This window comes from Megalobrama amblycephala, linkage group LG13 (assembly GCF_018812025.1).
Source record: "Megalobrama amblycephala isolate DHTTF-2021 linkage group LG13, ASM1881202v1, whole genome shotgun sequence".
NCBI classification, from domain to species: domain Eukaryota; kingdom Metazoa; phylum Chordata; class Actinopteri; order Cypriniformes; family Xenocyprididae; genus Megalobrama; species Megalobrama amblycephala.
The window spans coordinates 32,461,843-32,481,731 of record NC_063056.1 but is presented as its reverse complement, the minus strand read 5'-3'; the positions used below and the strand labels follow the sequence as shown (position 1 = coordinate 32,481,731).

Genomic DNA, 19,889 nt, shown 5'->3' with positions numbered 1-19,889 from the left:
CGTCTGATAATACGTGCCTCATATCCACTGCAAGTCGATATGGATAGAAGTCAAGTGTCTGCCAAATGCAGTGATATAATTGTTAAGTGAAAATGATGTTGTCATTTACAAGGCTTTCGTTCATCTTCGGAGCAGAGATTTCTGTACCTCCATTGACAGTCCACGCAACTACCACTTCGTAAAAAACTAATCCATATGAATAAATCGGTTTGTGAAGAGACACGATCGCTTTATATGATGAACTGATTGAATTTAGGCTTTTATTCACATATAAACATTGATCAGCAAACATAAACAGAAGCTCAACCGAAAAGGCTTGACATGCAAGAACAAAACTATGAACTTCAGCCTTTTGAGGTCTGATAGAATACATTTAAGCTCATATCATGAATAGTCATTCAAAAATAAATATTGTTTTGAATGGGAGAAAGCGCAATGCGCAATATGGCGGAATAAGTCCCGCCTTCTAAATAAGAGCCAATCGCCAATTGGTAAAGTCGTCGCATCACTGCAGCAGCCGTTAGAAGCTCCGGTTTCTATAGAAACAGATGCGCGCCTCCAAATTGAGACACACGAGACGTGCACTTTAGGACTGCGCATGCGTGTTAGCTTGAGCCAGCTAGAAAAATACAATTTATTTGTCATGATTCAAGCGTTTAGAATCAAAATTTCTGTTGTTGTCAGATTTCATTTGTGATTTTAAATATGAAATTTAATCGAATGCTTAGCAAACAGCTTTGGAGAATTTGATGTTTCCCCATTCAAAGAGATAGGAGCTGCACTTGAATGCCGAGAGGCGTTTCAAAGATGGCCACCAAGTGAAATGACTTGTCTTAAAGGAACTTTGGTAGTAACTGATTATATGTATCTGGTTTGCATAATCAGATTCCAAAAATGTTGTACTTGTAATTATATTTTAAATTCTCATAATCTGATTAGTTACTTTTTATGTATTACATGATTACATATTCACACAATGGCAGTAAATCATTCATAATTTATCTTTTTACTCTTTAAATGTTCCTTTCAAAAAATCCAATCATGTTGTTGACAACAAAGAATGAAAAATATTTTGTATTTTGTTTTTTTTAAATCAATATGGTACACAATAATAATTTTCAAATAGTGATAAACAAGTTAGGCCAAAAGTAATCTAAAAGTCAGAATACATTACCTAAAATTAGTAATCTAGATTACATAACTACAATTTGCAAGTAATCTGCCCAGCACTGTCTACAAGTATATTTACCCTGAGCAAAGCATCTGTTATGCATCTCAGCAAATCACAGAACATTTCATTCAATAAACTGAACTTTAATAAAGAGCATTCAAGACACTAGTAGTCCATACACTATGTAAATAAAAATAAAATAAACAATTAAAATTAACATTTTGCAACAGAGCTTAGCAGAAAAAGGCAAAAAGAAATAGATCTGTGCAATATTTCATAGGCAATGTAAGACAAACTATTTGTTTTTAAGACATTAGTGTTTTTCTCTCATTTCAGCAATGGAACGAGTGACTACGTAACAGTAAACAAACATTAGAAGAGCATTCATTATTCAAATCCGCTGAATTACATAGTGATGACATCTCTGGTGTGGCACCTTTAAAAAGCAACAACAAAAACATTTGCAGATTTTGCACTAAAATGAAGAGACTGGAATGTATTGCAGTGTTTCATTAAAGGTTTGTTACTCATGTAAGGCTCATTATTACAGATAAATCAAAAAGTGGAAGTACAGTCTTGATAAGAGTAGTTAAACTTTTCAAAGGCATCAGGCAGAAAAGAGTAACATGAGTAGAACTACAAAGGTCATTTTCTAAAACCTGCAAACTCTTCTTCAGTGTATAAAAGGACACAAAAACAGATCCTATAATGTTAGTGTTCATTTAACATTTTGACCAAAACAGGACAGAAATTAAAAGACAAATTTCTATCAATTTCAAAGATAATTATAATAAACACAGCAGGTAAAAATGATTTATCCTTCACATATTATGTAACAAACGCATGGAGTAAAAAAATCAAACAAAAAACAATGTTCAGGTATTAGAATTTAGAACAATAAAGCAACGTATTTCTAAACAGCAAATGTGGAACTTCATGGCACTGACAGTAATACAAGCCACAGAGATGAGTGCAAGCAGTTGCATTAATGCAATTAATAATCACATTTAGATATTAGTAGACATTCACTAACAGGTTACTACAGTGCTTAACATCAACATTAAGTTCAGTGTTACTATTGAGATTAATAAAAACATTAGGGTTATGAAACATGAGCAAAATTCATTTCTGTGTAAATCATATGTAAACATGTAAACCTGTCATTAAATTTAATGCAACATACTCAGTGAAATTATGAAGAGTTTACACATATATATGTTTTGTTTGTTTTATGAATAAAGAACATTAAGAGAGCAAGGCATGACTTCCTAATTCCACTTGTGTTATTGCTTTCATGACCATTTTTCACTTTTTGGCCATTTTCAGTGCTTTAACCAAGAGGCACCTGCTACATCAAAGGAATAAAGGTGTTTCTTTCAATTTACCATTTTGTTCACAGCTGTTTTCTAATTCCTAAACATAAAATAACAGATTGACCTCTTTGATTTAAAACAGCTGTGAACACCTCAACTCAGTGTCAGTCTGTAAGGACGGGAATGTCAATCTCAATGCCTGACATACGGGAACGTGTGGAATAGCGGTGCCCAGCATACCTCTGTGAGGGGGCGTAACTTTGCGAGGGGGCGTATCCCTGAGAAGGCGCGTAGCTTTGCGAGGGGGCGTAGCTATATACTTGTGAGGCTCCGACTTCTGAGCCATAACCATCAGGCATAGACATCTGTGGCATGTAGACGTGGGGCGGCATAGGCTGCGTGGGTATAGGTTGAGGGTACCCCTGTGCTGAGACATAAGCGGGGGCATCCAGAACAGCCGGAGGGAAGCTCTGTGGGGCGTATGTCACAGGAGAAGGCAAGCCGTTGGTCATGAGGGGCTGCGCGGAGAGGCTGTTGGTCATTGTTGGCACTTCAGGGAGAGGTAACCAGAAGGGTGAAGGCAGTTTTTTACACATGCAGTACCACATAAACATCAGCAGAGCAGCTAAGATCAGACCACCTGCACTGCCAATGGCTACATACACCCCAAACTCAACGGCAAACAGGTTATCGTAGCGCTCGTTAAGGTCACGCGTGTGGAACAGGAACCAAACGGAGGGTGGCAAGGCGATGGCCCCACCTAGAAACAGAAGCATCCCAGCCACGAGATGGCAGCCTGAGCTGTTTACCAAGCAGTGCGAGTTCTTGATGTCGTCAGGAGTTTTGGAGCAGCAAGCGGTTTTACACATGCCAGTGAGACAGAGCAGAAGAGCCAAGCTGGAAAACAGCAGACCTGTGCAGAGAAGAGGTTGACGTCAACATTTAAGAATAAACTTAGGGCCTTATGATTTCTGCGATGCATAAAATGTGGAAGGAATTGTGGAATACAGTCATAAAAATGGAATTTACAGTATAACACCGGAATTGGTGAAATTTGATATGGACTTGTGTCTGAATATTAAACCACAGAAAGACTGCTATTTAGGATAACACACATATAGCCCTATAAACTGACAAGCAAGGTCACTGGACACATCATGAGCACCTACCAGCAGGTAAACAAAACTGTAGCAGTCTGAGGTCCAACTGGTCTACTTTAGAGTACCAGTCCGCATCAAAGTAATAGCAACCCGAAGAACCATCTCGCTGCACACACTTGGTCCACAGGCCATCGTACACGGTCACGTTTTTGGCATTGCGGTTGAAGGTAAGCAGGCGTGTGGTTCTCCACTGAGGAATGAGCGTAGCGACGGTCAACCCGCCCACCGACAGCATCGCGACGATGAAGGCAAAGGCATTGGTGGCGTGAATGTCACGACAAGACATGGCTGGAGTCAGGGAAATCTGTTATCCTTGTGGGGAGGAAAGAGATAAGAAAGGAAATCAAGAAGAATGAAATTAGAAAGAGTTACATGTTTTGAGTGACTTGCAAAAGTTTGCTTACAAATTGAAAGTTTGTATACCAGTGCATGGAAATATGAAAGGTGTACTGTAAATCTTACAGTCATGTCCCCTCCCTCACAGACATACAGTAAAAGATGAGTTAAAAAGGGTTGAGTGCATTGCTTGCATATGAGTGTGTATATCAGTGATAATGTATGTATCTAAGTGTAGACTGTATGTACACTACAATAAATGTCTCTGTGTCTATGTACAATAGACGTGTAGTGCTTATATGGAGTAAATGTATGTGTGTGCGCGCACTGTCATTACAACAATAGATGTCAGACAATCGCATCTCTGTCAGGAGTTTCTTACTGTCTATCACAAGCAATATTACTTATTTTAAAGCTTTTTTAGTATTTCACGGGCTCAGTATGTGTGTTTTAGTTTACGGTTTGTTTTGATTAGAGATCTGGTTTGGTTATGATTTATTCAAGAGTATATACGAGTTCATTCGAGCGCTAACAAGCTAATTTCAGCTAACTGCTAACTTTACGATACAACCTGTTGCGCTTAAATTTCGTCCGAGTGACGCTGTCAAGACCAATATATCACACACATACCTGATTAGCAGTGAATTTTAAATGACTCTTTTGGTGATATAACGGTCATTTTCTCACACAATTGGTGATCCTCTGCCCTGTATCGTCGTGTTGTGTTTGAGGAGGACCCTCCAGGAGCGCGCAGAACTCACATGACGTCATGCGCGCGCTCACATGCGTATATCGTTCATAAACTATAGTGTAACCTACATAAACCACTAAAGCTGGATAAATATTGCCAATTGGTGGCTTTTAAAAAAGGGGCTTTTTTTTTTTTTTTAAACAATTTTGTTGGTATTTTCAACGACGCAGTCTGGAGTTTTTTCTCGCGTAAATCAAATTGTATTTTGGCGCCTCCAAAAACGGTAGTCAAAAGGTTTATCTTCCACTTAATTTTTATTTACTGTGCCTTATTTTAAATTAGCTTGCCTATTTCTGTACAATAAATTAGCTGTCAATGCTTCTGAGGGTGGTTATATTTTTATATAAATTTCTTTAAACAAACTCTTGGCTAAAAGAGATCTTTTTAACAAAACAATTCATTAAACAGCAAAAATATTATAAATATTAAACATGTGTTTAGGCCAACAAACATTGCAATTAATACATTTACAAAACATAGGTGACAACTTGCCCCAATGAAAATGTGACTGTTGCCTTATTAAATGTGCTGTCTATCTCTTTCTTATACAGATTGAGCACTGTGTCTCATCAAACTCACTAAGTGTTATGTGGGAGTATTTGACACATAATCATATCATTTCTTTTCTGTAGGAGGAGGTTCATGTGCACATGATTTATCAGTCTCATGGTTTGGACGCCCCAGAGGACTTCATTTCTGCAGGTATGGACCATTCTCCTGTTTTGGTTTAAACCTTTATATATATCGCATGTATATAAATCAGGGCCCATGGGGGATAATTAATAAAGCAGAATGAGATAATTTGTTTGCACACACTCTGTGTTCAAATGTCCATACTGATAGTTAATGTTTGTTTAAGTTCATCTGGCAGAGTCACCATTCCAGAACCCTCCACAGTTCAGTGCCGCCCACAGGAGGAAAAAGAGACAGGTGTGTATACTGTGTTCAAAACACTTGTGGTACATTGTGTGTGTCTGAGTATCCATTAAGGTTTGACTATCTGATGTGATTTCAGTGCTGTTGTAAGTTCTGCTTTCTCTCTCTCTGTTTCTTCTGTGTCTATCTTTTCCTCACCATCTCTCCTCCTCTCATGAAATATTTAGAGCAGGGCTGTGAACTCTTTATGGCACTAATGTATAGATCAGCTGTTTCTCTGCAGTAAGCATGTTTTGTGTGCTGCATGGTGATGATATGAAACATGTTTGTCACTAGGATTGGGAGTCGAGAACGGTTCGAATTCAGAACAGCTTCCTTTTTTAAATAATATTCGAATCGAAGGACTTGATGTTTATTCTGCATTCTTCTAATGATGCTGATGGAATGCTATAACAAAATATGAATAAAATATGCAGTAAGCGCATCAGTGCTGTTGTCATCACAATGTTTTGGTGTATGTCAGACTGAGTGTGTGATACATTGTTTTTTAGGATTAAAAGTTATTTTTGAATTATTGTGTTCTTTTAAATTTCATAATATGCCGCTGATAGTATTAAATACATTAAGAATTAATTTCCACTTTTTTATTGTTAATTTCTTCTTTAAAAGTACTTAAAGAATCATTCATGGAATCGTAAGTGAACCAGATTCCTGAATTGGAATCGGATCCAGAATTCTTTATGATCCTATCCCTTGTTGTCACTATTTCAGAACTCATCAGAGCCTTAAACTACAGGAGAATAATGTACAATGTAAAATTTCTCACACAGATATCGCGAAGTCCACGGAGTGTTGCAGATGAAACCAAATATATAGAGCTGATGGTCATAAATGATCATTTGATGGTAAGATGAGTGACAGTCCATTATTGAGCTAATTATTAATTAACCTAGATAATCAAGTCCAGTGTTTTATGCAATTTATCATTGTTTTTTTCTTATGGCTGTAATGCATTCATTTTATTATGCATTCACGTTCAATTTCCCCAGTACAAGAAGCATCGCCTTTCCGTTGGACAAACAAACAACTATGCCAAGTCTGTTGTAAATATGGCTGATCTGGTAAGTTGCTCATTTTATATACATTTTACAGCCTTTTTTTGTTCATTTTCATTATGTACTGTTTTATGCCGGATTCAGACTATACAATATTTATGTCTGTTATAGTCACTGTATCAGATTATGCGTGCGATTCTGACTCCTAAATTCTTGTTGTGTCGTGGACATGAAGCATATCAGATTAAATGTTGCTTCCCCACCAATCATCGCTTGCTATCTTTAACAACTTGTGTGACGTCATCGAGAAGGCTGAACTAGCGACTGACGTCTGGATACAAGAGCGTAAACAAGCAATGACTAACGAAGGGTTGCTGAAGCACCTCCGCTATTGTTCGCCAGCATTTATCTTTTTTCACTCTGCCATGGTAGTCCCTCGAGAAAACATCATAAAGGCAGGAGTATTGTTGCCATAACTTTCCTCCATTGAATAATTCCTCCTAGAAGCACCAATACCATTGTCTGTCTTTCGTTTTGCCATGTTTGAAAGCTATGTCGATCCTTTTGGTCAATGTGAAAAATGTGACAGAACCCGTGGTGGAGGATGAAAAAATATTAAACATGCTTCTGCCGGGATGTTGTGAAGCACCACAGATGCTGCATTGGTTGTCGTCCGCTATGATATACTATGGCCTGTTTCACAGATAGGGCATAGATTAAGCCAGGATTAGGTCTTAATTCAATTAGGGCATTTAAGTATCTTTTAGTTACGTGCCGTAGAAAAAAAAAACATTACTGGTGTGCATCTTGAGACAAAAGAATGGCACTTACATTATTTTAAAAGGTTCACCCAAAAATGAAAATTCTGTCATCATTTACTCACTCATTTTGTCTGGGCTTAAGCCTTGTCTGTGAAACCAGGGGTATATGGGATAAAACGAACGATTTCTGCATCCTGATACCCGTACGACACCCTACGTCAAATGGATTGTGCCAAAAACGCTCTGATACCATGTAGTTTGAATAACTTGCATAACTTGCATTGTAAATCTATTAAACAGATAATATTATAACTGCAGAAGGCTGATCCTCATCAGTTCTCAAGACAAATAGAGCAGACTGACACGTCATGAGCTGCTTTATTTGCTTGTTTGTCAGTCTGTCTGCCCTTGACAGTCCCATAAACATTCCTCCATTTCTCTCTCTCTCTCTCTCTCTCACTGTGTGAGAGACAGTTGGCATTTGGCTGCTTCAGCCTGTTGTTCAGTATGTCAAAATGAGCTCTAGAATGAACAACAAAAGAGATCCATCATTCTGCAGTCTTCATGTGTGTCCTTTGGATTCAGAATTGCAATAAATTCAATTCTTATTCACCTGTTGTTAATAAAGACATACTTTTTTTGTATCTTCAGTACTTCAAAGAGCAGCTCAACACTAGAATTGTCTTGGTTGCAATGGAAACGTGGGCAGCAGACAACAGGTTCAACATCAACGATGACCCCATGGTGACATTACGAGAGTTTATGAAGTACCGAAGAGACTTTATTAAAGAAAAGTGTGACTCCGTTCACCTTTTCTCGTGAGTTATAAAGAAAAAACACACATACACACAGCGGACATTATATTTATGATCAAATGAAAGGGCATTTGTAATGAGTTTTCTGTCTGCCTCCAGGGGCAACCGTTTCCATAGCAACTGGGGAGGCGCTTCATACATGGGTGGAGTCTGCTCACACACTAAGGGAGGCGGAGTTAATGAGGTTTGTGGTTGTGGTTATGGAAGACGTTTTTTAGTAATGAAGATGAATCTATTTGTCAATGTCGAAGGCTTTTAATTGGGTGTTTTTTTCTTCTTCTGATTTGTTAGTATGGAAAGGAAATGGCCATAACTCTCGCTCAGTCACTGGGACAAAATATCGGCATATTTTCTGATAAGAAACGCATTTTAAACGGTGAGTGCTCTCATTTCCTATTCTAACCTTTATATTTTTCACGTATGTACTTTGGCAGTAAACACGAGTACTCACACATACAGTCTCTCATAGTTTGTCAGTGCAATCCATCTTTCCCACACAGGGGAGTGCAAGTGTGAAGATAAATGGTCTGGTTGCATAATGGATGATGTTGGGTAAGTTTCTAACAAAGCAGATTTCCCAGATCTCCTAACACACATACATAACTCACTTAAGTTTTTAGACCCTATTAGGAATGCATATTAGTCTTACTAAAACAGCCTGTCATTCTTTGTGCTGAGTCTGTGTTCCTGTGTTTTGTTGCTTTAATAACGTTACATTAAATGTACTCAAAGTAACAGTGTTTGAAATTTGTGCCACTCGCTGATCCATAACACTTTCTGTCAGGTCAGATGTTGTTAACTGGCAGCTAGTGAGAAACTGAGACAGATTTAAACACTGTTTCTCATGAAAGTCCACTAGGTGGCAGTAAATAATTTGGCATCTCAATTCATCTGTCTCTGTGCTTACTCATACAGTATCTGTGTCCTGTTTTCATTTTCACTGGAACCTCACAGACTGTTGCTGGATGGGCAGATTAGCATTGCAATCTGTGAGGGTGAATCTCACAAAACTTTCCACAAAATAAGCACATTTCAGATTCATATTTCACCCTATATCCCTCTACCCTCCATAAGATCAAATCTTATTACTGTAATGCCAAAAATAACCTCATTCTTATCCCTGTTGTTATATATATATCTTTATAGTTCTGATACAGTTGACTTCATGCCAAATATAAGCTGTTGTTGTTGTTTTTCTGTTGATATTGGGGTGAAATAAGATGTTTTTGTGGGACTGACCTATGAACTGCTGTTTAAAATTAGAACACAGTATCCTCAAAATGTCATGAGAAAGTGTTATTGATCATTTTAATCCAATTTTATATTTTTGGCTCTCCACTGTTGACATTTCACGTGTGGACATTGACATTTCACTGTTCATGATTCAAATTTATCCTGGAACTTTTTAAGTAATCTTAATATTCACAAACGGTGTTTGTCAGAGTCGAAGTGAAAAGTAGCAAAGCACAACTGATTATTAGTATTCATGCCTAAAACAGTCAGAAATGTTCACAGTGGTCGTGCAAGAAATGCCGTGATGTGAGGTGATCAGATACGTGTGATGTGATTGGTGTTTGTTCATGTCACAGTGTGCATCTGTGTGTGTTGGTTTGTCTATATCCGTGTTTTAATACCTTTTGCGTTTCCCCTTGTTCCCGAATGGGACAGCAGGTGAGCAGACGCTTGGCTGTGTCATGCTACTCGCTCGTGTCCTGTCGACCAGTCAGCTGCTGAGTCACATCAGCCTCGCCCCCTCACTCCATCTAATAGCATTATGGCCTTAATTTTATTCAGTCAAGAGTGCACTATGGCGGAAGTGCATTATGTTGGAACATTCTGCAGTTTCCTGTGTGCTCTCTTAAATTTTTTTACTGTTTTTTAATTCGGCCGACATAGTGGGACATTTTTCGTTACGAGGGGACTTATGGTCTCCTCTCATTTTAAAGGGGTCATATCATGCATTTTTAATCGTTTATTTTGTTCCTGATCATATTAGCCAAGGTTTTTCAGTATTTTCCACCCTTTCAGGTTCAATATTGTTTGAACTAGCCCATAATTGAAGTGACAGTTCACCCCAAAATGAAAATTTGTTGTTAATTTACTCAACCTCAGGCCATTTAGGATGTAGGTGGCTTTTTTTCTTCAGCAGAACAGTAAAGAAGATTTTTTTAGCTGAAACCAAGGTCCTCTGTGATTCATATAATGAAAGTCAATGGGTGCTGTCACTTTGAGATTAAAACATTTTGAGATTTTTTTTGTCTGCATGTTTTTTTGAATCTCAAAGTAACGGCACCCATTGACTTCCATTATATGAATCACAGAGGTTTCAGCTAAAAATCTTCTTTACTGTTCTGCTGAAGAACAGCAGATGTCTTCTTTACTGTTCTGCTGAAGTCACCTACATCTTGGATGGCCTGAGGGTGAGTAAATTAACAGCAAATTTTCATTTTTGGGTGAACTATCACTTTGAGTAAAAGCCTTTTTGCAAAAAAAAACAATCCATACCAAAATCAAGTAGCTGAACACCCAGTTGGCATCCGTGTGTGGTTATAACCATAAAGATTTCAGAACTAGCTGTTTTTGCAGCATCGTTTAAAAAACGTTCTTTTTGGAATGTGGAGGAGGTGTTGAGTTCCGAAACATATTGTATGCATGTAACTAATTTTTCGAGATATGACCCCTTTAAACAGTTTAAAACTGTCTGCAGTCATTCACAATCAGAACAGAACGATCATGATTTCACGCTAATGCCAAATGTCATAAAGCCTCCGTGATACACACACAATCAACCTCCAAACACAAAACTCTTTTATAATACAATCAGATAATCAGAATTATGTGACTGACATCTGTCACCTGATATATGGCTTACTGACAGGACGTTAGCTGAAATTCACACCAGCACTCTCAGTGTGTGTTCGCCCTCCGTCTTGCTGTGTGCTTAGCTTCTCAGATAAGACTTCTTCTCTTCGCAAGTCATGGTTCTGAACACATTAAGTAGTCATTAACCATTTTTTTTATCAATGCAAACATTTCCTTTGAAAGCTTAAATATCATTTGTAGAAGTTCATAAACTGAGAGAAAAAGTGTTGCAATCACCACACCAAGCTAAGCTCTTTCTCACTATCAGGAGAATATGGGACTATTGGGACAAAAAGTCCAAACTTCTGAGTATGAGAAAGTCCTCTGGTTCCAACATGCACATACATACATTGTATTTGGGTTGTTTTTGATATATATATATCCATCATTTCCTGAAAGCTACAGCACACTCTCACGGCTCATGTTATTAACACCAGTATCAATGGCCTTTCAGACAGACACGCTCATGTTGATCTGTCTCTCCATTGATAGATGTTTTGAGGAGTTTTATTTTCCGTGCAGCCTGCATGTCCGATCTGATCCACTAACTCCAGTGTTAATGTGGCAGGATGTTTTGTGTTCTCTGTTTTCCCCTTTAAGTTTGTCTTCCTGCTGTTAACAATCCTGTGAAAATGTCTGCAACACTTTAAAATTAATTACCAATGCTCGAGCAGGTAAGACAAGGTGCCCTGTTATTCCAGGAACACACTCAGCGTCTGGTAAACGAAGAGTAACCACTTGTATAAGGCATAATGTGAGATATGCACTTATTGATTCGCAGCCTGCGGTTAAGGCTTCCTGAAACTGCATTGTTGCAGATTGTTACAGATTGGAATAGTGCTTACTGCTTCGGAATAATCTCTGCAGGATATTGAGGGCAGCAACCCGGCTGATACAGGCTGAGCAGCGTTCAGCGTTCTCCTGATACTGTATGATTTGACTGTACTGCCACACCTCTGTGTTTACAAGAGGAGAAACTGCGATTTACATCAAAGGGAGGGTGTAGTGGATGGATAGAATGAGGAAGCAAAAGCTATGAAAGTGTCATCAGAATCAGAGGATTTGCCTAAAAAAAGAGAGTGATTTGGGTAATTTGGACCAGGGTTTCCAAAACTAGGGTTCCCAAATTTGTAGGGCTGCCCACTAATAATCGACTAGAAGATGCTTAGTTGACCAAAATTTTATCAGTCGCTTAGTCAAAGAAAAAAAATCCACAGGAAGTGGCAAAATCACGCGGTCTGTGACGGACAGATCTTTAACAGCTGTGTTTACAGCTGTGTGGTAATTACAGTACATTGGGCAGGGCATCCAAATGCTCACCTATCGTTCATCGACCTCAAATATAGCTTATCACCTGAAACATGTAAGTAGTAGCAGCTTTACGTCTGCTCACTTTTAACGTTAACCTAGAAAAATGTGGGCCATTCAAGTGTTTGTGTGGAGTGTGAAAGCTGAATAGTAGTGCGCTTATTGCATGACAGCTAACATGGAGGCACCTGTGCGATCTCTTGCACTTAATACTCAGTCATTTTTGGTCATACAGTTAAGAGTAATACATCTTTTGAATCTGTGAAGAGTCTACTTTTATTTGTATGCATTCACAGTGCTTTTGTAAAATAACGAAAGCAAACCTTGCCCTTTCTGCCATCTCTCTGTGAACTTGAGCGCACCAAAAAAAGAAGAAAAAAAAAGAACCAAAACTTCATGTAAACTTACAGACATGAAAAATATATCCAAGAAATCGCAATGTCTACTTTTAAATGAACCAATTCAAATGCAAAACAAATATTCTCTGGTTATGTGATCCAAATGAAACGTGCATATACTGCGGAGATGACGAGTCAGCATCGTCAACTTCATCTGCAGCCGAAAATACTGAAAACACTAGTTTATCAATTAATTATTAAAATGTTAAAGGTGCCGTAGAACGTCTTTTCAAAAGATGTAATATAAGTCTAAGGTGTCCCCTGAATGTGTCTGTGAAGTTTCGGCTCAAAATACCCCATAGATTTTTTTTAATTAATTTTTTTAACTGCTTATTTTGGGGCATCATTAAATATGCACCGATTCAGGCTGCGGCCCCTTTAAATCTCTCGCTCACTGTCCTCCCGAGCTCTCGACTATAAGTGCAGTTATACAGTGCATAAACAAAGTCCACACAGCTAATATAACCCTCAAATGGATCTTTACGAGATGTTCGTCATTCATGCTGCATGCATGCATCGATTCCTGTGAGTATAGTATTTATTTGGATGTTTACATTTGATTCTGAATGAGTTTGAGGCTATGCTCTGTGGCTAACGGGCTAATGCTACACTGTTGGAGAGATTTACAAAGAATTAAGTTGTGTTTATGAATTATACAGACTGCAAGTGTTTAAAAATGAAAATAGCGACGGCTCTTGTCCCCGTGAATACAGTAATAAACGATTGTAACTTTAACCACATTTAACAGTACATTAGCAACATGCTAACGAAACATTTAGAACGACAATTTACAAATATCACTAAAAATATCATGTAATCATGGATCATGTCAGTTATAATAACCATCTCCATCTGCCATTTTTCGCTATTGTCCTTGCTCGCCTGTTTTCCGGAGGTCTTTTAAACAAATGAGATTTACATAAGAAGGAGGAAGCAATGGAGTTTGAAACTCAGTGTATGTCTTTTCCATGTACTGAACTCTTGTTATTCAACTATGCCGAGGTAAATTCAATTTTTGATTCTAGGGCACCTTTAAAGCAATCTCCTTGCTGTTTTCCCCAATGCATTTATGATCATAACTTCTGCTGGTGCGCGATTAGTCGACTAATCACTTAAAATGAATGACTACTAGTCGACCAGAAAAATCTTTAGTTGAGGACAGCCCTACAAATTTGTAATGTGACCATTAACTGACATCAGAGAATCATAAACATGCAAATGTGTTAAATTATTGAAATATTGACTTTAAATCTCAGGGGGGCTTCAAATACATATTTAATTCAAAGTGGTTCATCTGAAAAAAATGTTGGGAATCCTGGTTTTAGAGAATAGATATAAATACATAAATTCTACAGTTAGCAACTGTTATTTATATAATGCAATACACAGCACATCCGTCATATTGAAAAGGTCCAGAAATGCCTGTAAACACATGACAGGGAATTGACAGATTCTTCCATTTTCACCCAATTTGGTTGCTGTGGTCCTTGTGTTTGTATGGTGTGTTTTGTTGTTCTTTGTGTCTGAGTCCTGCCCTCTCCTGGTCTGAATGAAATTGAGTCAGTAGCCACTAACCAGACTGATGTTTACATTAAGTGTGACCAGTTCACATTAAACCTATTTTTTATTCCAAGACTAAAATTTTTAGCAGTAAATTTGCCCCATTAGAAATTTACCACAACAGTGACCACGTTTACATGAACATTTTGATTTTGAAATGGTTGTATTCTAATTATTTATGTGTCATGTAAACGTGATTTAACTTGATTACCATAAACCAATCTGAATAAGGCAGCTGGCATTTCCCTGTAATAATCGGAAATGCTGTACTTTTTATTTGGAATTGGATTATCCACTTGTTCATTTACATCTACACATCCTCTACTGGTAAGCACTTCCAGTATTTCCATAAGGGAGTAGTGGGAAAAGAATCTGCTTGTCAGTTTGTTTGGATTATGATGATTACATGTGCAGTATATGGGAATTTTTTTCTAAATAAGGGTTAGAATACTTTAATCGGAAAACAGTGTGCATGTAAATGTGGTTACTGAGGCAAGAATAGTTGCTTTTCAGTATAAGCTCATGTGAATTTGATAGTGTTACACTTATTTGTATAGCCTGTTTCAGTTATTGTGTGAATCAAAGAAAATTGGGCATTATGACTCTAGTGTTTTGTGGTTCTCTGTAACAGCTTCTACTTACCCGAGAGATTTTCTGACTGTAACGTGGAAGAGTATCATGAATTCCTGAACAGTGGAGGTGGTGCGTGTCTCTTCAATAAACCTTCAAAGGTAAACCCGCTTCAGTTCTGTCTGTGTTCATAGCATTTACTTTCCTTAGCACAGCACTATCAACATAGTATAAATCTCGCAATTCTGAGAAAAAAAGTCAGAATTGTGAGATAAAAAGTCGCACTTACCTTTTAAATTTTTTTATTTAGTGGCGGAAACAAGCTTCCATAGTAAAGACTTCTGTTCAAAAATTATTAATATTTGCCGTTCTTTATATTCATTATATTTACATATTAATATGTGCTGAACTTTATATTCAAAGAATATGGGGAAAAAATGTTTCATGGTTTCCACAAAAATATTAAACACAACAGTTTTCAGCATTGATTATAATAAGAAATATTTCTTGAGCACCAAATCAGCATATTAGAATGATTTTTGAAGGATCATGTGACACTGAAGACTGGAGTAATTAAGCCATCAAATAAAGTAATTAAATGTCATCACAGCAATACAATACATTTTAAAATATATTAAAATAGAAATCAGTTCTTTTATATGTTACAATATATGTGTATGAATAAGTAATATATGTGAAATAACATTAGTGCAATAAATTAACAAATAAATGGTGCAAATGAACAGAGTTCCTCTCTCTCTCTCTCTCTCTCTCTCTCTCTCTCCTTCTCTCTTTTTGTAGCTCTTGGATCCTCCAGAGTGTGGAAATGGTTTTGTGGAGGCAGGAGAAGAGTGTGACTGTGGAAGCCCAGCCGTGAGTGATCTTACATCAACATCATGATCACAATAATCTGGGACTGCTTATGTAATGTGTTTTTCCCCCCCCTGTCTTTATGCAGGAGTGTGCTAGAGAAGGGGAGAACTGCTGCAAGAAATGTATGTTGACTCAGGGAGCCAAATGCAGTGATGGTCTCTGTTGTAAAAACTGCCAGGTATGCGCTGAGTCGTACAAGAAAATCTGCAGCCTTCTGTTTGTGTGATTTTTTTTTTTTTTTTTAATGATCCTTGTGCTGTTTCTGTAGCTGGAGTTTATGGGTGAAATTTGTCGTGAGGCTGTCAATGATTGTGACATACCGGAAATGTGCACTGGGAACTCCAGCCAGGTGAACGACACATCCTACAGCAGTAGAATTAATGGACTAATACAACAGAGTTTGGCTGTGTTTGAAATACTAGCATACTGCACAGTATGTACTGGATACTGTATACAATTTAAAAAGAAAAAAAAAATGCATTTTTTATGTGACTAAACATTTTGAACAATTAAGTCACATGTTGCATGCCTTTTTTAGTGAGTGGTGTCCAGTTATCATCTATCTTTTTTTGCATATTAATCTTTGAATTTAATGTATGGCACTCACTTGGCAGTCAAGATATTACTACAGTGTCAAACACATAAAAAAATCCATACAGTGTGCTCTGCTGTCTGTTGTCTGCAAATCTAGTAGGTCATTCCATGCATACATAAAATTCACAAATCCTACTGGTATATGGACTGCACTGCATTGTGCATATTACATACTTTTAAAAACAGTAAATTATATCCCAATATAAACATGCTCTTTTACTTTGCTGGAGTGAAGAATTTTGAATGGTGTATGTTACATTTAAAGTGTAAAACTCAATATATTTTTCACAGTGTCCTCCAAACCTACACAAGATGGATGGGTACACATGTGAGAAAGACCAAGTGAGTTTTATATATGAAATATAGTGGCAATTTATTATTTTATATTATGTGATATGTCAATGTGACCTATTTTTCTTCATTTTATCTAATTTCAGGGAAGATGTTTCAATGGCAGATGCAAAACCAAAGACAGGCAGTGCAAGTACCTCTGGGGAGAGAGTGAGTGACAGTTATTTTAGTATTATTTATATACTATTACAGTATTTATATATTTTGAATTTGCTTTTATTTTTATATTTTCAGTTTCCATTTTAGTTTTAGTAATTTTTTGTGCTTTTGTCATTTTTATTAGTTTTTTTATATTTATATTTAGCTTTAATATAGTTTTTTTTTTTCAGTTTTAGTTGTAGTAATTTTCCACGTAACTTCAACGTAAACATATTTAAGTTAGCTGCCAATGCAACATTTCAAATTTTTAAGTCTTTCATCTGATATTTATATTTTAATTACCAAAAACAGTTTTTAATAGTTTTAGTTAACGATAATAAAATCTCTTCCTGCTGTTTGAAATATGTTTGTTTGTTTTTTTGTTGGTGGGTGGTTCTGGTGTGATTTTGATTAGTGTGATGTTTTTGTTTCTAAAGAAGCAACATCAGCTGATAAGTTTTGCTATGAGAAACTCAACATTGAGGGCACAGAAAAGGGCAACTGTGGCCGTGACAAAGACACCTGGATTCAGTGCAAAAAACAGTGAGTTTAACTGTCATAGTTAAGTTTGACTTTTCCCCCACAAAACCCACCGCACGCTACAGGCTCTGTTCATTCTCTATGAGCTCCAAGGGAGGCACAAGAGACGTGGACTCCCCCGTAACTTTACCTGTGGGTGTCGCTGTTGGACAGTGTTTCTTTAGAAAAACAAGTGACTTGTACACTTCTTATTGTCACATTTTGTAACATTTACATTGTTTTAATTTTGTAATATGGATTATTTTCTCATCCTAATTTTTTGAGGAGGAACTGCTTCCCTTGCTTCTTCGGAGGAAACACCCCTGATATATATGTGTATATTTGAAGACTTGCAAAAGCCTCTAAGTGCCATCTGAAATTTTCTTCTAAAATGAGCGTTTCTATCAGGCTTCTATGTTTAGGTTCAGTAATTTCACTTTAATGGCAATCCGTAAGTCCTTTTCATTGCCATTAAAGTGAAATAATGAAACATAAATAGGAGTCTGATCAAAATGATCATTTTAGAAGAAAATGTCAGATGACACTTACAGATTTTTGCAATGGAACTCTTCATATATATTTAAAATTACTTTAAAATTACATAATTTCCAAGTTTTGAAGGAACCCTGTGCTAATTACTTTTTTCATGATTATTATGGTATTATTTTCATTTTAATTACTAGTATTGATCAAATTTGAGTCAAGTCAATAAAGGGTTAGTTTACAGAAAATTCTTTAATTAATTACTCAACCTCATGTCTTTCTTCACCCGTAAGACCTTCGTTCATCTTCGGAACACAAATTAAGATATTTTTGATTAAATCTGAGAGCTCTTTGACCCCTCTATAGACAGCAATGCAATTACCACTTTCAAGGCCCAGAAAGGTAGTAAAGACATTGTTAAAATAGTCCATGTGACTACAGGGTTCAACCTTAATGTTATGAAGAGACAAGAATCACATTGCTTTCTATGGGGGATTAGAAAACTCTTGGATTTCATCAAAAATATCTTAATTTGTGTTCCGAAGATGAACGAAGGTCTTACGGGATTGTAATAACATGAAGGTGAGTAATTAATGACAGAATTTTCAGTTTTGGTTGAACTTCCCCTTTAAAGCATGTGTAAGATCAGTTAACTTAGAAAAACAAGAGATTAAAAAGTGTGCACGTGTGTGTTTTCAGGGATGTACACTGTGGATACCTGCTCTGCTCCAACATTTCTCCAGCACCCAGACTAGGGGAGTTACAGGGAGGTTTGACTTCTTTCTCAGTGGCCCAGCACAGCGCCTCACTGGACTGCAGGTACAGTCAGAGACACTCACTTCAGGTTTCTATGTGTTGATTGATTTTCCTAAAGTAAGTGTGAATGTTTCAGTGGAGGGCATGTGCTGATTGATGGCGACACTGATCTGGGATACGTCGAGGATGGAACGGCATGTGGGACGGATCGCATCTGCTTTAACCACAAATGCCTCCCAGTGCAAGAGTTCAACTTCAGCACGTGCCCCGGCACCAATGAAAGGGTGATCTGCTCCGGACATGGGGTGAGAGATTGTGTGTGGTTTGAACTAGGACAGTTGTGTCACCCACTGATCCAGTTTCAGCTGAAATGATGACATTAACTGTAACATGCAACAGAATAAATTAAAGCTAAAAATACATTTTGGCTAAACAAATACATAAAATGAGTGTATTTAAATATATTTTATTATGCATATATAAATAATAATAAAAAACAATAATAATTAGTCTAAATTTAATTAAAAAGAAACAATTAAATTACTTTTAAATAGTATAATTTAAAATATTTTTTTTTCTCAAATCATGCTGTGGGTCAGATTGAACTCCTCTAAGAGTTATTTTTGATTTAATACCAAATATGTGTTTATTACCCCGAATATTTAATATATAAATAAACGATTCACTGATTCCTGCATGTTCTTTAATTGTAGCTTTTAGTTGAAATGCTGTTCATTACTGTGGTATCTTTGTGTGTGTGTGTGTGTTGTAGGTGTGCAGTAATGAGCTCAGGTGTGTGTGTGACCTGGGCTGGGCAGGTGAGGACTGTAACTCCACCTCTCCTTTGAGTTACCTGCTGGTGCGTCCCACTCCCAGGCCATCAGGTAGGCCAAACTTCCACTTTCTCTTAGACTTCACAAAAGGATGATGCACAGAACCAGTCATACTTCCACTACTCAGAGATCCTTTATCAGCACACATTACAAAAAAGATGATGACAGAAGACATGGTGGTTATATGTAAAGGCCTCCAGCAAGTGTGAACTCTTCATTACCAAAGTTAAAAATCAGAAGAGGTGCCATTTCTGAACATATTTCATAGGTAATTTCAATAAAACAAGTATATAAATAAAATATGTCAAAATTAAAGTAATAAGCCATGTGATGCAGTGCATTACAGCGATTTACCACTATCGTAAGTTGTTTTCTTAAGCACAACATGAAATGGTGGCACCAGCGA

At 37.1% G+C, this 19,889-nt stretch overlaps 2 protein-coding genes across 5 annotated transcripts in view; one reads left to right on the top strand and one right to left on the bottom strand.

Moving 5' to 3' along the window:
* Positions 1 to 19,889, top strand: part of adam22 (ADAM metallopeptidase domain 22) — a 74,569-nt gene that overhangs the window by 37,668 nt on the left and 17,012 nt on the right. For all 4 annotated transcript variants that reach the window (XM_048152395.1, XM_048152398.1, XM_048152396.1 and 1 more), the window contains exons 7-24: positions 5,364 to 5,433; positions 5,591 to 5,661; positions 6,438 to 6,512; positions 6,657 to 6,728; positions 8,075 to 8,241; positions 8,338 to 8,422; positions 8,530 to 8,614; positions 8,739 to 8,790; positions 14,998 to 15,097; positions 15,738 to 15,809; positions 15,895 to 15,987; positions 16,078 to 16,158; positions 16,695 to 16,745; positions 16,841 to 16,904; positions 17,330 to 17,435; positions 18,594 to 18,713; positions 18,787 to 18,955; positions 19,423 to 19,534. In XM_048152395.1, the coding sequence (XP_048008352.1) occupies positions 5,364 to 5,433; positions 5,591 to 5,661; positions 6,438 to 6,512; positions 6,657 to 6,728; positions 8,075 to 8,241; positions 8,338 to 8,422; positions 8,530 to 8,614; positions 8,739 to 8,790; positions 14,998 to 15,097; positions 15,738 to 15,809; positions 15,895 to 15,987; positions 16,078 to 16,158; positions 16,695 to 16,745; positions 16,841 to 16,904; positions 17,330 to 17,435; positions 18,594 to 18,713; positions 18,787 to 18,955; positions 19,423 to 19,534 (1,645 nt within the window). The remainder of the gene's footprint in view (positions 1 to 5,363; positions 5,434 to 5,590; positions 5,662 to 6,437; positions 6,513 to 6,656; positions 6,729 to 8,074; positions 8,242 to 8,337; positions 8,423 to 8,529; positions 8,615 to 8,738; positions 8,791 to 14,997; positions 15,098 to 15,737; positions 15,810 to 15,894; positions 15,988 to 16,077; positions 16,159 to 16,694; positions 16,746 to 16,840; positions 16,905 to 17,329; positions 17,436 to 18,593; positions 18,714 to 18,786; positions 18,956 to 19,422; positions 19,535 to 19,889) is intronic.
* Positions 1,299 to 4,766, bottom strand: cldn12 (claudin 12). The gene is made up of 3 exons (XM_048152400.1): positions 4,611 to 4,766; positions 3,654 to 3,956; positions 1,299 to 3,397 (listed from the first exon to the last, which is right to left on the bottom strand). The coding sequence occupies exons 2-3, from the start codon at positions 3,928 to 3,930 to the stop codon at positions 2,649 to 2,651; spliced, it is 1,026 nt and encodes a 341-aa protein (XP_048008357.1). The 5' UTR covers positions 3,931 to 3,956; positions 4,611 to 4,766; the 3' UTR covers positions 1,299 to 2,648.